The 25626-nt window shown below is 43.6% G+C and overlaps 1 protein-coding gene across 1 annotated transcript in view; it reads left to right on the top strand.

Annotated features, from left to right (window-relative positions):
• LOC136843655 (transmembrane protein 181) overlaps positions 1 to 25626 on the top strand; it is a 393597-nt gene that overhangs the window by 242147 nt on the left and 125824 nt on the right. The window contains exon 12 of the mRNA XM_067112206.1: positions 6981 to 7040. Coding sequence (XP_066968307.1) covers positions 6981 to 7040 — 60 coding nt within the window. The remainder of the gene's footprint in view (positions 1 to 6980; positions 7041 to 25626) is intronic.

Genomic DNA, 25626 nt, shown 5'->3' with positions numbered 1-25626 from the left:
GCCATGCAATTCTAGTCTCTTGTCAGAATAATTATACACATAAGTCGTTACAATATCCACCGTTAAGTACCAACCTAGCTAGGAATTGTCCATTTTCACAAAGTCTGGTAAGTCTTCATTAACTAATAAAGACATCTGTATCACCTAGGTTTTTATCTGTTACAATTCTAAGACAAACCTTTTGTCAGACCTTGTGGATGGTATAACGCTATTGTTTAATTTGAGTTTTACAAGATTATCATCGGTAGTACTAATCTTTTGATCTCTTCTTCATTCTGTGTCATCAAAAGTGTAACACATCAGTATCATCTGAACTTTGTCATCTTGTATCTAGAACGAAGCTCTGTCATTTTCAGGTTTTCTTAAACAGCAACACCTCATTGAGATACTTCTCTTCAGTATCTTCTCTTATTAATTGACTACAATCTATTAGCGTGTCAGGATCGATCAGGTTGGGAAGAAATAAGTTCTTCCAGGTATCTACTTGTCGTGCACTTGAAATCAGGTTCCATACCTGCTATCTGAGAATTAAAATCCTGAAATGTGGCTTCTAGGCTTTTAAAAGCTGAGTTTGTCTATCTTCCTGTTTCTTCTATCATTGAATTTCTACTCACTGTCCTACCCGGGTTAGCATTAAATTCTATTTCTACCATAAATGTTGGATGTCTACTATGAAAGATGAGGCTGTCTCAGGTAAAGTGATCGATTTCTTTATCTGAAACTGTTCCTCTTTTTTCAAGAGTTCAATTGTTTCCTTCTATCAATTTTTGATAGTATTTCTTCCTCATTATGCAGATGTAAGCTAATTCCAGATCTTTTCAAAACTTGCATTTCTTATATAATTATGACTGAAAATATTTCTCTTTCAACACTACAAACTTTCCTTTTTATTTTATACTTTTGACAAAATTCTATCTCTTTGATTGACATTGCCATATACTGTATTTGAAATTCCAAGATGGATTTATGGTCCAACTATAAGATCATTTATGCTGTTTTGGGAATGGGAATAATTTGTTTTATAAAGGTGATGTATCTATATGTTGGTCTCAGACCCTCAACAAGCCAGGAACTCAGTACAGGCCATCATGAGAGATGTCAACAAAACCTTTATCACACGTATTAAAATTATTTATCAAAAACACTATTACCTTATATTGAGTAATGTCTTTTGATACCCTTATAGTTACTATTTCTTTGATGTAAACAGGTTTTAGTTGAAAGAGGTGATTGTTAAAGGATCGTGGTCTTAGTTGAAAGGGGGAGTATTTTGGATATTAGGCTGAGGATTACTGGTTTTGTAGAACCAGTGTGATCCTTCCCTGTTTGTTGTACTTCACAGTTCTGGATTAAAACCTGTCTTAAGATTGCAATGAGAGGGTCACCATTTGTTTTTCATCTTACAATTCTGTGGTTATTGCTGATAACAACAGTTCAGGAATACTGTCTCTGCCTAGATGAACTGTGGTTTTTTAGATTTTTGAAATTTGGCCTGACGACATTGTCAGCGGCTGGGAGGATTGAGTTGGTATTTCCACAGTTTACCATCCATAAGATTCCATTGTTAGAGAAGATTCTTGTGGGATCAACCAGATGAAAGTTCAAACTGATTGATTAAATCTTTATGACTTATTCCCACTGTTTTATCAAAAAATAAAGATTTCAGTTACCTATGAGATAGCTTGCCCAACTGGTTTCAAATGTGGACACAACAATCATTTAGTTGGGTTTCACAGCTAAATTGGTTAAACAAATCTATACATTTGATGAATTCTGTTTTAGCTATAGAACTATGAGACATTGTTTGTACCCCATGAGTCATTTGATGGAACACAGAACTTCTTCAAGGAAGGTTCACCAACACCCAACATCAAAACTCCTAAGGATGATCCCATTACCTTGGATAGTACAAATCTTGTTTCATCATCTCAAGTGCAGATGAGATTCCTACTGCTTGTGTGCCACAGCTGTTATCCCTTTTGCTGTACCCTGTTACTGCTACACCACCTTGTCAGCTGTTTCTGTACACACTGACTGTGGAAAGTTGCTACTCTTTCAATCATTGATTCTTTGCTTGCTTGCTCTTTCCTGCTGTGGGTTGTTACTCTTAAACTGTTTTTGTAACCTCTTCCTCCTGCTCCTGAAGTTTCCGTCTGTGTCCACACTTCTTCATCTACTGTGCCATCTATTTTCTTCCTCTCATCTGTGAACCAGCTTGTAACTCTGGCCCACTGTGCCTGCTAACCTTTATCTCTCTTACTTATGTTTTCTGCCATACTTACTTTTGGATCTGCTTAAGCAGCCACTCCTGCCATGTATGTCTGTCTGTTGTGACAGCTGCTTTTTCTCTGTTTTGCTGCTCTTCATGTCGGTTTTTTCTGTTGCACCCATTGTGAAAACTATTGAGGTTAGTGGGCTGCAACTTGGCTATGTTGATTATGCGACTAAATGGGGTCCAAACATCCAGGCAAGCTCATGGGTCTTCCAGGCAGAATCAAAACTAAAGGTTCCTTTAGAAATCGTTCTCAATACAGAGATCTTTATTCCATTACTCTGAGATGCATTTTACTTTTCGGTTGAAAGATAAGATCTATTGTCCAAGTCCTTGTTAATCATCAATGCAGCCACAGCTCTAATAGGTTGCAAGGACCTTGTCGGACTTATTTGGATTCAGTTTTTTCTTACACCATGCATGATTACAGAAAAATCATCTGCTCTGTTTGATTGTTGATGGACTGCTCTTTAAGAATAGGCCTTCTTATAGGACTCTCATTTCTGAATGAAAGTTCCATCCTAGTCAACATTTACAGAAGTGAAGGTGTGTGTTCACACTGCAAGATCTCCTGGCATCTGTTTACCTGCACAGTATGGTTGAAAGGTTTAAAGCTTGTGCTCTAAGTGTTAAGGCATTCTGTGACCCTGGAATCTTCTAAATATGAGAAAAAAAATGCTCCTCTTAGTAGGCCAACAGCAATTCTGTATGATGTTATTTATGAGCTAAAACAATTTACCTACAATATTTATGTTTTTATTTGCATTGTCATGGACTAATTATATAAAATTTCAACCAACAATTTTGCATTATATAAAGAGGGAAAAAATTTCTCAGATCAACTCACCTGGCAGATATTTTGAGCTTTCACTTGTCAAGGCTATTTCTGATATCCTGGTAGATGTGAGCACCACATTTAGGGTAAAGGACTTCAGATGGGTAAAACCACAGCTGTGGCCGACTTACAGTATGCATTTTCCAAGCCTGGCTTGAAATCGCGAGTTCTTAGTGATCATGGGCAGCAGTGGGCCTCAGCTCTATCAGATCCTTGCATTTAGAAGAAGCCAAGTTACTGGAGGCAATTGCAAAATCCAGGAAGAAGGTGCTGTCACTTCGTCGCAGGGCATCAGTCTTCTTATAGACCAACTGTTTTGAAAAGGGAATGGGAAACAGCCACCAAGGGTACACGATTTAACACGTTTCACTCCATAAACGTGAATGATATTATGATTCCCCAGATCTGCTCAACAAGTTTCTGTCTCCCTGAGATGCTAGTTCAAGAGCTTGGAGAAGCTATCATCATGAACTTTCGTTTCTCATCCACCTGGCTGTTTTACCGTGATAGGAAAAAGCTACTATTCTGTATTGTTGAAGAGGCTAAGCACCAAGGGGACTCTCAGCAATCTTCTGTTGATCTTGCCCAGGTTCAGACCAGTTTCAAACTAGACAGTGCTTGCCCCGTTTGCCTTTTCAAGAACAGAAGGAGTCATCAGTCATGTTTCTTGTTAGATTAGGAAAAGGAAGATGGCATTGCCTTTATCTACTTACAGTTCTTCAGCTAGTGGAGGATTTATCTAAGAATTTGAGGTCCTGGCTCACTCACCTTCCATTGCAGCCAGTTGACTGCAGAATATCCATTTTAATTTTAAAAATTCAGGGCCTTGGACAGAGCAGTTGGTTTGTTGATCTAGCAGGAGGTGATTAAAAGAGATCTTAAATGTGTCAGTCCTCTTCAGTTGTTTTATCCTGATCACAAAGTCAAAGTTGGTTGACACCCAATCTTCAACCTCAGCCTTATAATGATTTTTTGCCACTGCCTCTTCAGAAAAGATAAGTTAGGTGGTAATCCATCAGGAGGGAAGGAGAAGACTTTTAGTGTATGTGGACCTCCAAGGATTTTTCTCTCACCTCCCAGTCTATCTGTTATTTAGGGTTTAAAGCAGTGTTTGACCTGGCTACACTTCTTCCAAGTCTTCACTGAACTTTTGCTTACCTTGGCAGCCTGGTTGCATCAGTACAGTGTCTTTTTGATGACTGGTTAGTGATGGCAGTGGTGTGAAATGACATTAATTGTATTTTAAGACTGCCTCCCACCCATGCTAAATTTGTTGTTACATATTCAGTCTGCATAGCTTATGAGGGTATGGATGGATGCTTGAATGTTTAAGTGATCCTTTAGTCAGTTTCATTTTATCTGGCCACTCACCAACGTAGGTTTTAGGTTGATGTGGCACATGCATAACTTGTATAACTAGCTCTTGATTGATTGAAATCAATGTTTTCGATATTACAAACTTGCTTTGAAAAAATGTAAAATATTTTTGAGTTATGCAACTTGAATGCTATGCACACAAACAACCCCTCACACCATATTTAAATCATAAACATGCCAATTTATGTCTACAATATAATAATACAGGCAGCCCCTGGTTATCAGCGGCCTCAGGTATCAGTGATCCAGTTTTTTTCGGCGCTTTGTCTAGCAATGAAAATCTGATTTTCAGTGCCGATATGCGCCGATTTCCACTTATCGCACCGATAATCGCGTATTGGTGCTAATGCATACCTAACAGAGTGCTGATAACCAGGACTGCATGTACAAGCACAAGATTGACAAGCTTGTAACAAACAGTCTACTCAGGTCCAAATGCAAAATGAACAATGGACTTAACAATTATTTTTTATCTCATTGTAGGTGCATGAAAATTCTATCTGTATACAAGTGTTAAAAAGAGGTATTTTCATAATTTCTGCATTTATATTGTATGGAGTAGGGTAATATCAAAATAAACAAGAAATATTGCCTATGAGGCTGTCTAGAGTCTTGAATGGAACAACCACTGCTGTATTGGAACAACCACGCTGTATTGGTTGAAGGCAGGAAATTTCATTTTATAACATGGCATGATAGCAATGGTATTGTGGTTTTCTTTCCAGAATACTTTGCATTTATATAATTTTTCTTAAGTACTTTGATAATTTTTAATAGCTCAGTGCTTGGCTCATGTTTGGACTATTTTTCTCAATAACTTACCTAGCAAAAGTTTGAAATCCCATTCCAGTTCTTGTCATCATCCTTAGTGTTGATGACATATGTACAGCATAAAATTTTTCATTGTTGGGCATTGGAATGATGATTAGGTAGAATAAATAAATAAAGGTTACAATAAAAAGTAATTTTGACTGAAATGGAATGAATGTGTGCTTAAAAGGAAAAAGTTAAGTATACCTTAGTTTTACCAGACCACTGAGCTGATTAACAGCTCTCCTAGGGCTGGCCCGAAGGATTAGACTTATTTTACGTGGCTAAGAAACCAATTGGTTACTTAGCAACGGACCTACAGCCATTGTGGAATCGAACCACGATATAGCGGAAATGAATTTCTATCACCAGAAATAAATTCCTCTAACTCTTCATCAACCGGCCGGGGAATGAACTCGCCCATCAATGACAGTCTGAAGCTCAACCAACTCAGCCAACGTGAAGGGGCTAAGTGCAGGCCAGTAAGATATAATACCGGGCATATCAGTAGCACAAGCCTAGCTTCAATGGTCCATGCTTAATGTTTTAGCGTAAACAATAGTAAAGGTTATTTTCGGTTTATGGACACAGCTGTTACTCTGGTATCATATTAAAGTTTTATATATATGTAAAAATGAAACTCTACATAGAATAAAGTTTGAATTATAAGAAGATCTTGTGATTTAAAGTTTTTTGAGCATAGGTCTGTGTATGGTCTGGGCCATAATATAAGATAAATCATAATTTCTGAAACCTCATTGTTCATTTGTGTTTGATCTGAGTAGATTGTTTGATACATTCTCATCTTTCATTTGCTTGTGTTGGTAAATTATGAATACAGATCAACAAGTTTATGATTTCTGAGTTCAGTCCTTGTCAGCTGAGAAATTCCATTACAGCACGAATTTCTAGGTATAACAATGCTAGATATACCAGAGAAAAAGAGCTTTCCAGGAAAGCTGGGGTTACTACCCCAGTCGATCGCCTTTAGAAGACGCCGTATAATGAAGGGTGAGTGAAATACCACTACCACGGAAATATACTCAAAGATCTCCTTATCAAAACCCCAGAACAGAGCGGTGAGCCGTTACAGCTCCCACTCAACACCACGCCAGGACGGCGACACCAGCGCCACCTACTTCATTCCATTTTCTAGCACGTGATTGCCTCTGTTTTTTTGTGTGCTCGTGCCTTTTGGATTGTTTTTTACTTCATCTACAATGTCATCGAGCAGCTTTACCATCTCCAAGTTGGGTACCATCTTCTTGTGGGGTTTTTGATCTGTTTATGGCTGTTTTGGTCTCGTATTTTCATAAATATTGAGATCTTATTATGACGCCACGGCGCCCTCCCGCTCAGCCATGCCGACATGAGGCTAGGCCACTCTGTTCTTTCTCAAGGAGTTTCTCCTTGTCGTATATATATAGATTTTTGCCCTTGAATTCCTTCCTGGTGGTTCCTGTCACGTGGCTCCCCCCAATTTTAGTTTTTGTTTTGCATTTTTTTGGCCTGTCGGCCTTGTGAGGGTTGGATGCCTGGCCCAGGTACCCCCACCAGGTTGGGTTCCTTTTTTTTAGTCTGTAGGCTATTATGTTATTCTGAGATGGTGCTCTTCTTTATTTTATTTTTTGTTTATTTGTTTATTGTTTTTGGTTGCCTAGATTTAACCTCTGGTCCTCGAGGTAGGCTACACTTCTATTGAGCGTATTTTTGTTCATTTTGATTGTTTTTAGTGGATGGTTGTTTGTGCTTCATCCCTGCCCTCTGGGTGTGGAGATCAACCAGTTGAGGGAGTTTTGGTTGCTGTTTCTCCGGGATCGTTTTTGGGTCAGAGTGAGCCCATAGTTCCTCTTCCTTCATTTGGGGGAATAGGAGTTCTTTGGATGTGTTTCCAGGCTAGTCGCTTGCCCTTATCTCGATCCTGGTTGGCTCGCACAAAGTTTCTCTCCCTGTTGGTTCCTCCTCCCGCACTCCTTCCATTTTCCTAACCCATACTAGGTTAGGTTTATTAGCTTCGCCAGGAAGGAGTCGGGCTTTGGCTGTGGCTCCTGGTAGTAGGCTTCCCTTCCAAGTTCATTGGAAGGTGTATGTGTGCAGCTGAGCCGGTGTCATGTTTTCCCTGTCTCCTCTTCCCTTCCGGTAGCCTACCTCTCCCTTCCACCCCCCCCCCCCCTCCAGCCTTGCGACTCGTGCGGTGACGCTAGATGGCGCTTTCTCCGAGTCAGGGACTCTCCATTGGTAGAGGATCTGCCCTCCCCATACAGTCCCCAGCATTGCTGTGGTGGGGTGGGTGGTCTGCTTGCTCGAACGTGTTCGACACTCTTCCCAACCTCTCTTCTCCCCATTGAGCCACGGTTAGGGTTTAGGTGTGGCCTTGTTATGTTATAAACATAGATCTTGCCCATTGTTTTCCGGCGGGAGGTAAGTGATGTGGGATTCTAGTATGTCACGCTAAGGAGCGGACCCCTCCGGTCTCCGGAGTTACTTACCATCATTGTTTAATTTATTGTTATGAATTGACATATTTAGATAAGTGTTGTACTCTACCATATATATATATTCCGGTCCCCACACCTGGGGCTCCTACTTATTTTTCTGGCAGCCCTTATTGTTGGTTCCTGGTTTCTCATTCCTTCATTCCCGGAGTCTTCGGGTCTGAAGCTTTTACCTTCCACTCTGTGCATTTTAGAGCTTATTGGCCCAGTTTAATATGGGAGTTCTTCTCCCGGGAGTATTCCGGCTGTAGTTGAATTTCCGGCCTTGCCGGCTTTAGATTGCTTAGAGTGGTGAGGTTCATGTACTTTTACTACTTTTACAGACTGTTCGCTGAGGAGCCGGGTGTACCGCCTCCCTTCAACAACCCTACGGGCACACGTGAGTGTGCCGGACCCACGCTGGTTGTGCGGTCCGACTGGACGACCTGGTTGTCTGGCACCCTGATGGCTGTGAGGTTTGCTTTGCTCTCTCGCAACCATCCAAGACGAAAGTCGGTAAGTGAAAGTCTTCTTCCTCCGTCCATGCTCCTCATTGTATATTGTTTATATTCTCCGTCTTGTCTTTTTTCCTGACTAACTGCAGTTTTCCCCTTGCAGGCGGACGAGTCTTCCAAGAAGTCTGCCTTGAATCCTCCGGCCTGGGTGGCTGGGTTCGCAGGAATGTTCCGGCGGGGAAGCCCTACGCCCTCGACGCCAAGTTGAGGGACTTGCTCTTACCCCGGCGCACGGGTGGCGCTGCAGTACCAGAAGATCTTGCCACCCCTATCATCCAGCAGATCCGGGATGCACTCCAGCCACCTCAAGTGGATATCATGTACGCCGAGGTCTCGAGGATGTTGCCGCCTAGACTTAGACCTGGAACCAATGAATACGGAGCAGGACCAGGTGGTAAGTGGTGAGGTAGGTGAGGATATTGGGGTGGGCCCCCTTGACTCCCAGCTTCATCTGTTTCTTCATTTGCAGGTTTTGTGAAGTCTTCTCTTTGGGTGATAGAGCTCCATCTGCTATCCCCAAGTTGAAGTTGAAGACTTGGATGGAAGGCTAAGGGCTATAAGTCCTCGACTTTCCAAGAAGGCACGCCCTTCCCAGTCGAGCTGATGTCTCCAGGACCTGTAGCCTCCGAGCAAGTCTGGCTCTCCGCAAGGGCGCGAGTAAGAGGGCTGCAACCAAGCCCTCCGCCAGCCTGCTTTTTGATCAGAGGCCCTTGCCAACCAACTTTTTTAAAAGTTCACGGAGGACCTTTGATTCTAGGTTTGAAAGATCTCCTATAAGTTTACCAGTCATGACAATATACTGGCGGAATGGCTCAACCTAAAGCCGAACCGCAGTATTCTATCCCGACACTGCGGACCTCCCGCCGTTCGATGTCGGTAACCCTTGGCGGTTCGCACTCCGGCCATCCAACATGATGGCAAACTTACCTTGAACGGTCTGGCACAAGACGGGGTTGGAGGAATTGGGAGTTCTTCCCGATCTCTTTGCCCCCTACCCAGGCTTCGTGGAGATTAACGGAGGAAGCCTGGATTCGGTCAGGCTAAGGTTCCTAGAGACTGTCATCATCCCTAGAGACCAAGCCCAGTCAGCTCTCCCTGCGCACTCTGACGGAGTGGCAGGCAGAAAAACACAAAGTTGACTCCTTCATGGCAACCCACAATGTTCACCCTGGGAGACAGATCTTCCCCACACCTTGCTTGAACAAAATTGCTCTGGCTACAGCCCGAGCATGCTTTGAAGGTAATCCCTTCCTCAATTGAGGGAAACAGACCCTACTTCCCTGGTATTCCCAGGAAGTGACGAGTTCTGGGTGGACGCTCCGTCCACTTCTCACTGTAGGGAAACTGACCTTCTGTGCTTCCTCAGTTTAGCTGAACAACTCCTAAGCTGCCGGAATCATTGTTAAAGCGGAGTTTGAGATCTGGACTAAGTTAGCCCGGTCCCTGAACTCCGCCTGTCTTACAGAAGCTACTGCCGCCTCCCGCGCCGGACGAACCCTTTTTTCAGGTCTTAGCTAAGTCCCTCCTGCAGAGGCTTCCAGTTGACCTTTCGAGTTTGTTATGGCCAGACTGGAATGCAGAAAATTTCATTTTTGCTGATGCCATAAATCCGCCACGAGCCTAACAAGCTCATTAAGAGCTCAATCTGGGGACCTAACCTCTTCCCAGAAGAAGAGGTTACATCCGTCATGGCCGAGGCTACACGGGCCAACCAGAGTCTGGCGCCTCGCTGGGGCATTTCTGCCTATAAGCCGCAAGACCCAGAATCGCTGGCCCCCAGACAAGAGGAAAACGTTCAGGAGACATAAGAGGCCCCACCATCAGGCGATGGTTCAAGCCGCCCGGTCTCGGCAGTGGCACAGCCTTCCACCTCTGGCCCAACCCCAACAGTACGTGTTGGTCCAATCCAGCTCATTCCTTTGCTGGGCCTGTATCTCACCAGCATACAACCCCACCTATGGGAGGGCCGTGGGATACTTTCACGGCCTTAATAGGGCTCGGGGGGAAGAGGCAGGCCTCATAGAGGAAAACCCAACACCACCCCAAGGGAAGAGGGGGACGTGGTAGAGGGAACAAACCCGCTCCCTCCCACTGAGAGAACGCAGGTAGGTGGTCGCCTGTGGGCTGGTTCAGGGACCACGGGACCTTCAGCCCTTGGGCACAGCATTGTGTCCAAAGGACTAGGATGGAGCTGGATCAAGAACCTTCCCCTCTAAAACAGATTTTACAGCCACTCCACATAATCCCTACAGGATTATGTGGCAGAATTGCTCAACAAACAAGCAATAAAGAAAGTAAGGCACCTAAAGTTTCAAGGCAGGCTATTCACTGTTCCTAAAAAGACTCCGATCAGCAAAGAGTGATCCTGGATCTGTCGCTAAATCTCTACATAAAATGCGACAAGTTTCGCATGCTTACGGTAGCTCAGGTTGGACTTACTTCCGTGTGGAGCCGTCACCACCTCTATCGATCTTTCAGACGCTATTATCACGCCCGGCCGCGCTGAACTTCTCTCAGTTCCTGGTTCAGACTCGAAATCAAGCCTACTCTTCAGGGTCATGCCCTTCGGTCTGAACATTGCCCCCAGGATATTCACCAAGCTGGCGGATACGGTAGTACAACAACTCCGGTCCCAAGGAATCTCCCTAGCAGCGCATCTGGACGAGCTGGATAATTTGGGCTCCAACTGTTCCGGAGTGTCAAGAAGCCACGCCCATAGTCAAACTTCCTGGAGTCATTGGGTTTTCAACTGAACAGGAGAAGTCCCGCCTGACTCCGAGTCCCGGGTTTCAGTGGCTGGGTCTTCAGTGGGACCTGTCCTCCACACGTTATCTCTCCCGCCTTCCAAGAGGAAAGAGATAGCATCTCTCACCAAGAAATTTCTCAAAATCAATCAGCATCCCGTCGGGTCCCAAGAAAGGTCCTTGGGTCTTCAATTTGCCTCAGTGACAGACCTGCTCTTGAAAGCCAAACTAAAAGACATAAACAGAGTGTGGCGAGTCGAGCAAAACACTGCTCAGGGACAAGGTCTCTCTATCCCTCGGATCTTAAAACAAGACTGCGGCCTTGGACCACAGTCAAGGCCTGTCCAAACAGTTCCACTTCAGTTTCCTCCGGCACTAGTTGTCCACACAGACGCTTCCTAAGCGTGGGGGGGATATTCACCAAAACAGAAAGTACAAGGAACGTGGTCCACAATGTTTCAGCAGTTCCATATAAAACACCTCTGAAGCTTATGGCGGTCTTTTCTAACTCTAAAGAAAATCCGCCCTCCCAATCGGATTCATATCAGGTTGGTGTTGGACAGCGCAGTGGTAGTTCATTGCATCAACAGGGGCGGCTCCAAATCAGGTCGAGTAAAACCAAGTAATGGTAGCTATCTTCTCCTGGCTAACAAGCACGGTTGGCACCTGTCAGCCACCACCTGGCAGGTGGTCCGGGAACGTGGTGGCGATTCCCCACTGTCCAGGCTACTGCTGTTGAGACGGAGTGGTCCCTGGATGGGGAATCTTTCAAATGGATTTGCCGGGTTCCGGTCTCCAAGTGGATCTGTTCGCGACGGAGAGCAACTTCAAGCTCCCCGTTACGTGGCCCCAACCTGGACCCTCAGGCGTCACGCCAAGACGCAATGACAGTAGATTGGAACAATTGGGAGAAAATTTATCTGTTCCTCCAATAAATTTACTGCTGAAAGTATTACACAAACTCAGGACATTCAAAGGTCAACCAGCCCTAGTAGCCCCTATTGGCCGCAGAGCAATTGGTTCCTCTTCTTCAGGAACTGGGCTTGCGAGCGGATTCTGATTCCTGCCCATACTGACCCAGACAGTACAAACCAAGACTGTGTCAGCTTCCTCAAGAATTCAAGAATGCCCTAGTTTTATGGACTTTATAAAATTGCAGCCCAAAAGGAGCAAACATTGACCCTGTCAACACTCTGTTTTTAGAATCAGATAAAAGAGATTCTACTATTAGACAGTATGACTCAGCAGTCAAAAAGTTAGCCTCCTTCCTGAAAGCATCTGAAGCCAAAATCATGACGAGACTAATTTAGGAGTTTCTTTCTTTAGGTCACTGTTTGAGAAAGGTCTGGCTCCCGCCACTATTACCCAGTCAAGTCAGCCCTGAAGAAAGTATTTCTTTATGAGCTTTAAAATCGACCTTACAGATTCTTATTTTTCATCCATCCCCAGAGCATGCGCTGCCTGAGACCAGTATCGCCCACATTCTGTTATTACTTGGTTTCTCAATGACGTCCTTAAGTTAGCATCAGAGATGGACAACTTTCATTGCTCTTATCAGGATCTGTTAAGGAAAACCTTATTTTTACTTAGTTTGGCTTCAGGTGCTAGAATCAGAGCTGTCAGCTCTCACTAGAGGTGATAATTTTGTTAACTTCCTCCCATCCGAGAGTGTCCTCCTTTCCCCTGACCCTAGATTTTTAGCCAAAAACGAAGACCCACAGGACAGGTGGTCTCCTTGGAAGGTGGTGCCCCTTCCTCAAGACCAGTCTTTATGTCCAGTTTATACACTTAAATCTTACCTTTCAAGAACTCACAGAGAAGTCGGGTCCTTTTTATCAGGGAGAAAGGTGGTACACTTTCACTGAATGGTACAAGACAACAAATTCTGTATTTCATTAAACAAGCCAACCCAGACTCAGTTCCTAAAGTTCATGATATTCGAGCAGTTGCTACTTCCATTAATTACTTTCATAATATGGACTTTCTCAGAGTTATCTAAATATATCGGTTGAAATCACCTTAGTGTTTAAACGCCACTATTTAAAAATCACCAAGCCCTGAAATTTTCTACTATAGCTGTGGGAAGTGTCATCTCCCACCTTAACTAATCATATCCTTATCCTCCTTTCCCGCCCCGCCTGCCTCATTTGCTGGTTTTGCCCTTATCCTCCTGGTTGACTTTTGTCTTTTCTAGTCTGGTCCTCATATTGATTTAGTCTTGTCTCAATGTAAGGGAAAAACTGTTTCTGACATGTTTTTTCTTCAGATTGTTTTTTCTTGTTTGCAGCCCTTGGCATGACTTCTGTCACTTTGCTGACATGAAATCAGAAAGATTTTGTAAAGGAAAATATTTGCTGAGGAATGTTATTTTTCATTGATTTTGTCTCACCCATGGCTACGTATTTAGCCTAAGTCTACGGTGTAGCTTTAAGGAATGTATATGCATTTATCTTATGGCACATGTTGGTGTTTCAATATGCCTTTAGTAATGTTAAGGATTTTTAGGTCGTTGGTATTTCCTCACGTGCTTCCTATACTTCCCCCTAGAAGACGCCGACTGGGTTTCAACCTAGTATTGAAAGCTTTACTCTGCCTAGCATTTTATACCTAGAAATTAGTATTCTTGACACGACCTTCATGTAAGAGATTTTCCTTGTCAAAATCCCTTTATTACAAAAATTTATGTTTTTTAAACAAACAGATTACCCTCTTTTTTGAGAATAAGCTTGGCAAGCCTTGGCATGATTGAACATGACAAGATGGTTTCATTTGCTGACAAAGGTGGAATCATCCAGAAAAGGGATTTTGACAAAGGAAAATTGACAACTGTTATCGAGGAAGGTCTCCTATGTATTACTGTTTCCTGTGACTTTACCGACAGTGATACAATTTAAATTGACCTTAGTTCTGCCTGTACTTCTGCAAATGCACCTGCCAAAACATACAGTTAGTGCTAGAACAAAGAGAAAGAGGTAAAGGGTGGCGCAAGGTTGAGAAGACTTGTAAAATGGCGGGTGTTGGGGGAAGAGGAAATGTAACGGTCTTCACACGCCTGTTTTTATCATTTATTTGATATTTTAGATCTTTAAATGAAATTTCAGTGGTAGTGGTAATTTCACTCAAAAGTTAGTTTATACCGAATTTCCATCTTGATATCTAACGAAGAACTTTTCTGGGGTAGTAACCTCTGTCTCCTTGAAAGCTCTAATTTTCTCTGTATATCAGCATTATTATTCTCTAAGAAATTCGTGATGTAATGGAATTTCACCATAAGTATGACACGGGACCTCTCAGACATTTTTATAGATTTTTCCTTTGTCAAAATAGTTTTAAATGGATCTCATTTTACATGACTAAAAATGCAGTGTGGCTTTTGAGATAAAACTATTGTAAAAAATAAAACACTGCTTGTTCATGTAGTGTTTCTTGAACAGAGAGAAAGAGACGATAAAGAAGGTCGGGAGGTTGGCAAAGACTTTTAAAATAATTCAGATTTTGCAATGGGTTTTTATGTCAATTATTTTTTTATGGTATTACCAAGCTAATCATATGAAATACAGTAACTTAATTTAATTTATAAATATTTTTTAAATTTAATGTTTAAACTTTAAGCAAATAAGCATTTATTAGCATTTTTAAGAGACCATGCCAAAATTAAGCGGGCAACCTAACTGCAGCAGGGTATGACATAATCAGGTACTTTAATAAAATTTTTAATATTTCAGTATCAAATTTGAGATCTATCTCAATGATTACCGTCTCTGAATAGACCAAACCAGCTTATCTCCTCCCATCTAATCTTTATTATTATCTTCTTATTATTATTATTGTTAAAAAGTAAAAGATTATTATTATCATAAAATTATTGTTATTATTTAATGTAAATCATTTTTTTATCTTACAAAAGTGTATTTAGTCATGAAAATAAAAAAATGTGAATATTTCGACAAAAAGTCCATAAACAACCGAACGAGAAACACTTGTCTTTGGTAAAGAACCACAGTGAATCGTTAAAACAAAGCAGCTAGTTTTAGCTTGGCATTCCAACCATTGTTCCCACGAATGTAGTATTTTCTTAACAAGTTACTGTAAAGACCTTAAAAATGTTGTAACTCAGTGGTCGAGACGTTAATCTTTTTAGTAGAATAGGTCGATCTGCGAATATTGGAGAAGTCTCTGGGAGGAGGCATTATAAGGAAGGAGCTTTATTCAGTATGGATAAAAGATCAGCAAGGAAATATAGCCTTGCCAAGTCTCTCTCTTTTTCCAATAGCCAACCATCAAGCTGCAAGTTGATGAGCTGAGCCTGAAGACTGGAAACAGTGTTTGGGGCTGCTGGGGTGAAGAAGGTCTGCTAATGACTATAAATTCATCAATGGATGAAATGATAACAGCCAACCTGAAACCGCAGCACATTGTTGTTGGCACTGAAAATTGAAACCAAAGGGGCGGATGAAACAAAGAGGTGGAGTCTACTGCCTGAAAGACAGGTGAAAGGTGGATACAGGTGGATTACTGCTGTTGGACATTTACACTGATAAAAGATAACACCCGGAAAGGAGCTCGAAGACAAATGCTATGATGAAACGCTTGGCACCAAATGCTGAAAATAGCAAAACTGTGAATCTTGAGGACTTTGCTTACAAAGACAAACATGCTCGTGCCTTTCAATGGCTGAAATCACTGAAAGCCAACGTCTGCACTAGTCTGAATCAAAAAAGGCATGCACTTCCTAATTAATTACAATCAAAAATCAATTCGAGACATATCTGTTTATGTTATACTCGTATTTATGACTTAAAAACACTTGTGTACAATAATGTTTAATTTATATTTAGTTGTAACCTGTTACCAAAGAATATTGTCTTGCGAACTAGAAATTGGTTAACAAATGAAAATTGTTTGATAGTTTCTGAATTGAGTTTTGGTGGCTTAGTGGTTTTGAAATAACTTGTCTTACCATGGTGAGAGAGCAATCATTTTTTCATAGTGAGAGGACAAATGAAAACATTGTAATTGCTGGATGATTTAGTAATTTATAATACAAAAGCAATATATACAATTTGGATTATTGGATACAGTGCTTGGGAAGTAATCTAGCTAACATTTTAAAGATTCATTAGTGAAAAGATGCAAACTCGCATTGCGTTATCATTGAAATGTTTGTTTACTGTACTAATATATATGGTATGTCCTTTTATGGAAATATAGAGTACAGTAAATAATCTTGAATAGGCTGGTAATAATTTTCTGTAATTGGATGTCATTATGATATTTGACCATAGTGTAGGGCTAAGCTAATTAATAATTGTTTGTTATTCAATTTCTGTCTGTATTGAATTATCATGTTGTGTTGATGTTTTGCAATCTGCCTTCCCTATGAACCTCCAGAATTAGACTGAACCTAGTGAGGTGCCGCAATTAAAAGGGATTTTGGATAAAGGAAAATCTATTTTGGGGAAGACCTTGTCAGCTGGTGAAATAACCATCTAGCACATATTTCTAGGTAAATTTATTGCTAAACATACCAGAGAAAAGCTAAATGCAATGCAAGGTTACTACTCCCAGTGTGAGCTCCATAAATGAGTCGTATATAGGAAAGGGTGAGTGTTACACTACACAGGCCTCTGCCTGTAGAGATCTCCAACTCCCAAAATCCCCAAAAGGATGTGCCACAATAAAGCCCGCACCAGCCCCGACTACCAACAACTCAGCCGCCATATTGGCATTCCAGGTTAGCACCCCCCAAGCTTGGTATTTTACCCAGGGGGAAAGGAGAATAGTGGAACATTGACAGACACAGGTCTTCCCCAGAAATAGATTTTTCCTTTGTCAAAATCCTTTTTCTGGGCTTTGACCAAAGTCACCCGTGAAATCATAGCAGAGAATTAAACATACCAGCTTGGTGGCCTTGAAAACTACTGTGATGGAGAGAAATAAAACTATTATAAAACTGAGTTTTAATTACCCAAGAAAAAAATTTTAAACATGAGAATAACAAGTCAGGGGAACCATGCCCCAAAACAAACATAGAATAACAGATAAATTTAGTAAATATGATTAGAATAATGACTTTAAACACTAACAAAAAGGGACAACAGACAATATGTAACATGGTCAGAGTCAGGGCTGTGAGCATGCCTGACCCAGAGAAAGACGCAAGGGAGTAAAACGAGGCAGGTAGGTGAGAGGGAGAGGACAGAATAGTTAAGGAATGTATAGTGAGATCACCAGAGGAAGGGACAATGCTTCCCTGCCGCCACAGTGGAAAATTTTAGGCCTCTAGAGATTTGAGGTAGTGGCGTTTGAACACTGAAGGTGATTTCAACCTGTATATTTTTTGAGATCACAAAAATTCATATAATGGAAATAATTAGTGGAGGTGGCCACCGCCACTGATATCATGAACCTTAGGAACTGAATCAAGGCTAGCTTGTTTAATAAAATACAAGATTTGTTGTCTGATGGCCTTCAAAAGAAATAGTTCCTCCACCTTCCCTCACAAAAAGAGGGCCTGATGTTATATTAGAGGTTCTGTCTAAATAAGCCTTAAAGTAGACTGGGCATAATGACAGGTCCTGTGGAAGGGGGATAACCTTCCAAGGGGGACCATCTATCTTGTGGATCTTCATTCTTAGCAAGAAACTTGAGATCCGGGGCTAACAGAAACTTCTCCTGACGGGGAGGAAAATCATGGTCTGCTCTCTTCTAGAGAGCTGGACAGCTCAGAAATTCTAGCACCTGAAGCTAAACTAATTAAGAATAAGGTCTTCCTAACAGACTTGAGAATGAACAATTTGATTATCAGTATCTGATGCTAATTTAAGAACGCTATTTAAGAACCAGGAAAACCCGTGTGTGGCTGGTTGTTGGTCTCAAACGAGCGTTGCTCTAGGAATTGATGAAAGAGTCTGTTAAGTTAATATTAAAACCATGCAAAAATACCTTTTAAAGCTGATTTGGCTGTAGTAATAGTACTACTAGAGGCAAGACCTTTTTCAAAAATGACCTGAAGAACGAGATTGCAAGGTTCGTGGTCATTTCTTTTAGCTTCAGATTCTTTTCAGAATAATGCTAATTTCTTGACTGCTGAGTCGTATTGTCTGGAGGGTAGATTCCCTTTGTCTGATTCAAGAACAATGTATTAACAGGGTCAATGTTAGCATCTTTCTGAGCTGCAAATTTATGAAATCCATAAAGCTAGGGCACTTTGAATTCTTGAGGAAGCTGACACAGTCCGAGTTTGTACTATTTGAAGCTGAATTTTGGCTGGGGATTTGTATGCACCGAGTTTCAGCTCCAGAAGAAGAGGAAACCAGTTGCTCTTCGGCCAGTTGGGCGCTACCAGAGCCACATGACCTTTGAATGTCCTGAGCTTGTGTAAAACTTTCATCAACAAGTTTACTGGAGGAAACAGGTGCAGATCCTCTGCCACATGTTCCACCTATTGACATCGCATCTGTGGAGTGAGCCAGAGGGTCCAGGTTAGCCACATAACATGGAAGTTTGTGGTTGCTTTCTGTGGCAAACAGATCTACCTGAGACCTGGGACCTGGGCTGCAAATCCACTCGGAATGATGTTTTGTCCAGGGACCATTCCGACCCAGCAGAGTTGTTCTGACAGAGAATCTGCAATGACATTCCCACTCCCGCCAGATGGGTAGCTGACAAATGCCACCGGTGCTTGTTTGCTAGAGAATATTGCTATCATTACTGGGTTGATCCGCTCGACCTTGGAACCTCCCGTTTATGCAATGCACCATCACAAGATTGTCCAAAACCAGCCTGATATGGATTAGTCTGGTTGGACGCAGTTTCTTTAGGGTTAGAAAGACTGCCATTGCTTCGAGAATGTTGATATGGAACTGACGGAACACAGTGGACCACGTTCCCTGCACTTTTTGTTGAGAATATCCTCCCCACTCACTCAGAGAAGCATCCGCAGTGAATCACTAATGCGGAGGGGAACTGGAGCGGTACTGATTTTGGATAAGCATTTGACTGTTGACCAGGGCCGAGTCTCTTTTCAACACTGGCGGAATTAGGGGACACCTTGTCTCTGAATCTGTTGTTGGCATGTCTCGCCACACCTGTTTATGTCTTTCAGTTTGGCTTTCAGAAGCAGATCCATTACCAGTGAAGCAAACTGAAGGGAACCTAAGACCCTTTCTTGGGCACGTGGGAAGCTTTCTTGTTGGAGGGAATTGTCTGGTTTTGGCTATTTCTCTCCGCTTTGGCTGGTGGAAGAGACAGTTGTGTGAGTCCAGGTCCCACTGGATCCCTAACCATTGAAAACGACTCTCCGGTAACTAGGCGGGATTTCTCCTATTTATTTGGAAGCCTAGAGATTCCAGAAAACCGATTACTATGGCTGTTGCTTTCCGACATTCGCTGGCGTTGGATGCCCAAATTATCCAATCGTCCAGGTATGCAGCCAGCATGATCCCCCCGAGACCGAAGTTGTTGAATTACTGTATCTGCCAGTTTGGTGAAAATTCTGGGGCTATATTGAGACCGAAATGGCATGATCCTGAACGAGTATGTTTGTTTTCCCAGTCTGAACCCCAGGTAAGGAGAGAACCTTCTCGCAACCGGGACGTGATAATAAAAAAGCGCCTGAAAGATCTATAGAGGTGGTTACAGCTCCACGGGCAGTAGGGTCCGAACCTTAGATTGTGAGCATGCCAAATTTGTCGCATTGAATGTATAAGAATTTAGACGAGACAAGTCTAGGATTACTCTCTTGTTGACTGGAGCCTTTCTTTGGAACACTGAACAGTCTGCCCTGAAACTTCAAATGTCTCGCTTTCTTTATAGCCCTTTTGTAGTAGGTCCCTTCACAAAGTCCTGGAGGGCTTTGGACGGTGATTGATGGAATCTGACTAGCGGAGGAGGGCCTCTGCTCCAGCTCCATCCCAGACCCTGGAGACTATGCTGTGGGCCCACGGACTGAAACTCCATTGTCCCGAAAAGAGATACAACCTCCCACCTACCTGAGGAGCCTCACTGGGCGGGAGATGATCTGCCTCCTCTGTTACCTCAGCCCCCTCCTCGGGAGATGGAGCGAGATGCTCCCCTGCCTCTGAAAGAGCCTCTCTGGCCCTGGTTTCCCCTGCATTTCTGGATTGAATGCCCGAATGCCCCATGGCTTTCAAATGAAGCATTGAAAGCCGGAGATGTCACATGCGTTAGGGGAAGCGAGGGACTGTTGGGCTGGTTGTACCAGCACATACTGTGGGCTGAGGTTGGGCCTGGGAGGCTGAAGGCTGACCGGCCGAGAGACCGGGACAGCCTGCAAGACAGTCTGAGTTGGAGGTCTTTGAACTTCTTGAACCTCTTCCGGTCTGGGATGAGGTCCGGCGGACTCTGACTTGCATTGTAGGGGAGGCCCCAACGAGCCGGAGACTTTGGATTGGCCCTGGTAGCTTCGGCTAGGACTGCATCTACTTCTTCCTGGGGAAGAGATTAGCTCCCAGATGGAGCTCTTCATGAAGCCTATTAGCTTGTGCTGGATAGTGGCTGCCGAAAAGATGTGCTTCCGCAGTTCATCCGAGCCGATGAAGTCGTGAAGGTCCTGCTGGAAACCCGCCAAGAGGGATTTAGCAGGACCTGACAAGAGGGCTTCCTCGCCAGACAACCGGTTGCCTCCGCCAAAGTCAGGGAATGAAGGACCTGCTAACCTGTCCTTGGTCTCAGCTTCAGCCTTCAGGAGAGAATCCAGGATTCTGGGGAAGCTCACTGAAGAGGAAGAAGCGCAGTCTAGTCTTCCCACCTGTGAAGGTGGCCGGAGCTCCTCCCAGAAATCAGAATCTCCGGGAAGACTAGAGAGGTGGATCTGTCTCCTGGAGATGAGGAAGGGGTTTGCCACTCCATGCTCAATGCCTGACTGGTGAGCAAGGCCACCTTTTGTCAGTGCAAGGGGTGGGGAGAGCCTCCCACTGAGAACATCGTGAACGTCCCTTTGACCGGGTGAGTTTAGTGTTCTCTGCCTTGCCACTCTGTAAGTACATAGCAGAGTGGATTGAGCCTGGTCCTCAGGAAGATGACAGTCTCCTTCGGGGACCTTGTCCAATCTTATCCAGGCTTCCTCCGTAAGCCTGGCGTAACCTGGGTAAGGAGGCAGAGGTCAGGTGGGAAGAACTCAAGTTCCTCCAACCTGTGAGTGCCTAGTCCTTCAATGGTAAGGGTATCTCATGCTGGGGAGCATAAAGAGCCAGGCGCCAGGGTTTCCCCTTATCAAAGGGAGGAAGACCGAAGGTCCGGAACAGCGAAGAGGAGCCGACTGCTCCGCATATGCAAACCCAGAGAGCAAGCTTCTGCTGGGACTGCACCTTCTCTGCTAGGGATTTAACAGAACAGAAGACTTGGAGGATGACAACTGGGAGGAGAGTTTGTGAACAGGCTTCCACTCTCCTGTCGAACTTTGCATAAGAAGTTCGGTGAAAGCCTCTGGGCCAAAGGAAGGACGAGGGGACTCCTCCTACTCTGCCTGGATCTTGATCCCTTCCCAGAGGTAGGGCCTTGCTCAGGGACGGCACGGGCTAGGGGCCCGTGACGACTTCGAGGAGCCCCGGAGCGGGACCTCTGGGGTTTAAAGGTCTTTGTCTTTTGCACTTTGATTTTACCTTGGGGACAGTAGACCTTGACCTGTCTCATAAGGCAAGAGGATTTCACAAACCTCTGAAAGAGAAACGGAAGAAGAAGGAGAGCTGAAAGTAATCAGAAGATTTTGCCTCACTTACCCCCTCTTAACCTGGTCCAGGGCCAACGTTCATGGGCTCCAGGTTGATGTTGATCGCCGAACCTCTTCCGTACCTCTCGCAGATGGCTTCTTCCTCGGGGAGGGTTCCGTCATCTCAATGGATCCCAGCGATCAAAGGGCGCCCCGCACTGGACGGCCGCTGAGATCCAGGCGCTGGGGTAGAGGAGACTGCAGATTTCCTCTGAAAGGACGTAGGGCTTTCCCCACCGACGTTCCTCCCGAACCACTGACCCAGGGTCTTGAGGGTCAAGAGCGAGAGTCGCGGAGTTGTGGGTCAACCTGAAAGAAGGGGAATGTCACTAACGAAATCTCCAACTGTCAAAAGATATATCAATAAAGGCCACAAACTCAAGAGAGAATGAACCGTTAGGAACATGCAGCTTACCACTTCATCCAACACTTGCTCAGAAGAGCGAGCACACCTCACATCCATCGGGGTGCCAGACGCATCAAATCCCCACGCTGACCGCGCAGCCGAGTGGGACCGCAGACACTCGTGTCCACAAAGCCTGTTGGAGGACCTGCCACACCCCTGCTCCTGACAACGCACCATCTGTAAAGCGGGACAGATGATACATGAGTATGCTAATAAGGCTCGCCGGAGAGGCCACCGGAGAGGGCTTTAATAATAAAAATTGACTGGGCATGCAAAAGGTCTGGTCAGACCCCGCCGGAGTTAATTCCGTTATAAGGGGATGATCGATACATGAGTGAGAATACATGACAAATAAAAACAAAATCAAAATAAAAAATAAAACCAAACGCTGGAGATAATGCGATAAACAAAATAGTAGATTTATAAATACCCGCCAATCCGTAGAGGTAAAGTAAATATATAGCACGAATGGTTAACTTAACCATTAAAAGGAGTACTTGCAAAAACAATGGTTTCCGCTTGATTATAAAACTCCGCTCGAGTGCCGGGGGAATCGAGTTACACCATACTTATGGTGGCGCGGGAGGAGGCGTGGTGAGCGCCCGACCAACCACACACCATACCCACCGGAGTGGTATAAAGAGAGGAGGGTAACGGAAACCCCAAACTTACGGCGGTAAAACTCATAAATAAACTAGATCAAGGAAAAATAGATACCTTCTAAAGGAACAAAGTTCTAAAAAAAACAAGCAACAGAGAAATGCTAGCAGAAGAGAAAATGAGACAGAGGCCAGTCAGGTGGATAACTCTAACTGGCTACCGAACTATCCACGGGTGTCGGTCTAAGAGAACGACAACCCTGGGCAGGGAGAAACCATTCACGCTGGCTGATGCTAGGGAAAGGGGTAGGGGATAGGGGGTGGGAACCTACAGCGGCGGCCAGATGGGTGGGTGGACACCCCCGGACGCCATGAGGCCCCCCTTCTTCCACGAGGGTCGAACATGGGAGAACGACTACCAAAGGGGAGAATACTAGGGGACACTCAAAGGCTAAAAGGTTGCAAAGAGGTGGTAACAAGGTATGGTGGCCAGGAGTGGGGAAGCACCCCAGACACCAGAAAGAACTTCTCACAGGGGCTGATCAACAGAGATTAGCATCCCTGGGAAGGGAGAACAAGGAGAACCACCCAATGCAAAGGAAGGGGTAAGGAATGTTAGGCTCTATTAACGGAAAAAGGGTCGGGCAACCTCAGAGCTCTCAAATGACAATTTTTACATGAACAAAATAGAAAACGGGTGGAAGGGGGAGGAGGGAGGAGAGGGGAAGGTGGTAGGAGAGGGGAATCCACATGAAATGGAATGCGTGTCCCTTCGTTGCTCGGACAGGAGTAGGCTACGAAAAGAGAAGACCTGCTTATTCAGCTTAACCTTACTAGACCTCGAGTCCAAGAAGGCCGAAACAGGGAGAGGAGGCAATACGCAGGGCTGACACCTCCATCCTAACCAACAAACCATCAGGGAAGGCAGAATCATGAGGCCCTCCTACTAACCCAACCCTCCCTCCCAAGGAAGAGAACCAAAGGTTTCAAAAGCCTAACTCCCAGGCTCCCCAACATACGCCAACCAGGGCCAGAAGAGCCAGGAGGGAACAAACATGGAATCTAACAGACTAGCCTACCTAGAAGTTAACACAAAAACGAAAATAAATAATAAAAACATAAATGACACATGTAGAAGGGTGACCAAACCAACTATCTATGAGCTAAAGGAAAATGGCCGACCTAAACTAAGAAAACAACGAACAAAATCCAAAAATATCTAAATCATCCGTAAACATAGACATAAAATAAAATTAAATAGGCATAACATACCATCTCAAATAAAATACCCAAAGCTGAAGGGTGGGAGGGTCCCCGGATAAAATGGAAATAAGACTGATTAAAAACGGATAGGCCAGAGGGGGAAAAATAGCCTAAGAGACAAGGACCTGCGCCTCCCCAGGGAAGGGTAATCAAAAAAAATAAAAACCAACGATCAATTATGTAATATACATAAAAACATAAAACATAAACAAATGGAAGGGGGAATGTACCAGCAAAACTCACCGACTGAAGGTCACGGAGGCCGGAAGAAGGGAGGCCAAGACCAGCAACATCAACCCCACTATTGAATTAGAAAGGCGTAAGAAGCCTCAACCACCTAAAAAAAAAAAGAAAGAGATGGTACTCAACTTAGGTGAAGATACATCCTGAGATGGAAACCATACTTCAAGAAAAAAGGGCCAAAAACAAGCGCACCAACCAAAAACAACGGAAAAACGCAGTGCTAAAATGGAATGCAGATATGGCGCTGGTTTGTTGATAGTCAGAAGTAGTACTATTAAACTCGCACCTCGCTTGGGGGACTTTGACATTGGGAATGTCTACAGGGCGAGGCCTGTGATTGTGACAATCTTACCCTTTCCTATACACTGACTCCATTTTATGGAGCTTGCACTGGGGTAAGTAACTCCCAGCTTTGCATTTAGCTTTTTCTGGTATATTTAGCATCGATTTACCACAGAAATAAGTGCTTTGAATGGTTATTTCACCAGGTGACTCAAAACAACCCAGAAAACATTGCATTTAAAAATGCACAGATGCGCCTCTGTCTAAAAAAAAATCGAGCATGAAACTGTTCCTTCCTTAGGCAGAATCTCTGAGTTAACCTCAGGCTAGCTCTTCTTTAAAACCTTAAGGCATTACACTAACGAACAGCACACGAAACATTGCATTCGCTATAGAAATGCAAGCGTCGCCTGTCTAAAAAAAACCAATGCCTACATGAGACTGTAGCCTATGTAATGACAGTACTGCAGTTACTTGTTTCCAAATTAGTGTATGTACATAATACTGTGCCGTACTGTACTAAATTTTTGTCATCAATTATTGTTACATATGTACAGGCCTGTATTGTAATATCAAATGTCTGATTGTACTGTACGTGCAGTAGACAGCCAGCAATGTTTTTGTCATCATACACCTGGCAGCAGTGGACAACCTCCGATGCATTGTTTTCTCTATGTTCGTACACCATTCAAACTGAAATCTTAAAGAGGCCTACCACTCATGTGCCCGACACATATTATGCAATATTAAATGGGTAAAAAAATGGAGTTTTGAGGGAGAGAGGGAAGTTCCTGTACAGTAACCCACCAAGACAACACAAAAAATCTTGAGAGGCCTACCACCAGTCTCCCGTTACTATGCAATTTGAACGGGAGTTTTGAGGAGAGAGGAGTAAACCTTTGAGGCCTACACTGCGTCGTGTACCCGTTACTATGCAATGTTAAAGGGATAAACAAGAAAACCAGAAATTAACTCATTTTTCATTTTATTATTGCACTATATGTACTTAATGATTACTAAAACTAGTCTACAAATTCCTTAATACTAGCACAAAAAGGATTTTGACAAAGGAAA

Source organism: Macrobrachium rosenbergii, chromosome 12 (assembly GCF_040412425.1).
Source record: "Macrobrachium rosenbergii isolate ZJJX-2024 chromosome 12, ASM4041242v1, whole genome shotgun sequence".
Classification (NCBI taxonomy): Eukaryota; Metazoa; Arthropoda; class Malacostraca; order Decapoda; family Palaemonidae; genus Macrobrachium; species Macrobrachium rosenbergii.
This window is presented reverse-complemented; position numbering and strand designations above follow the sequence as displayed.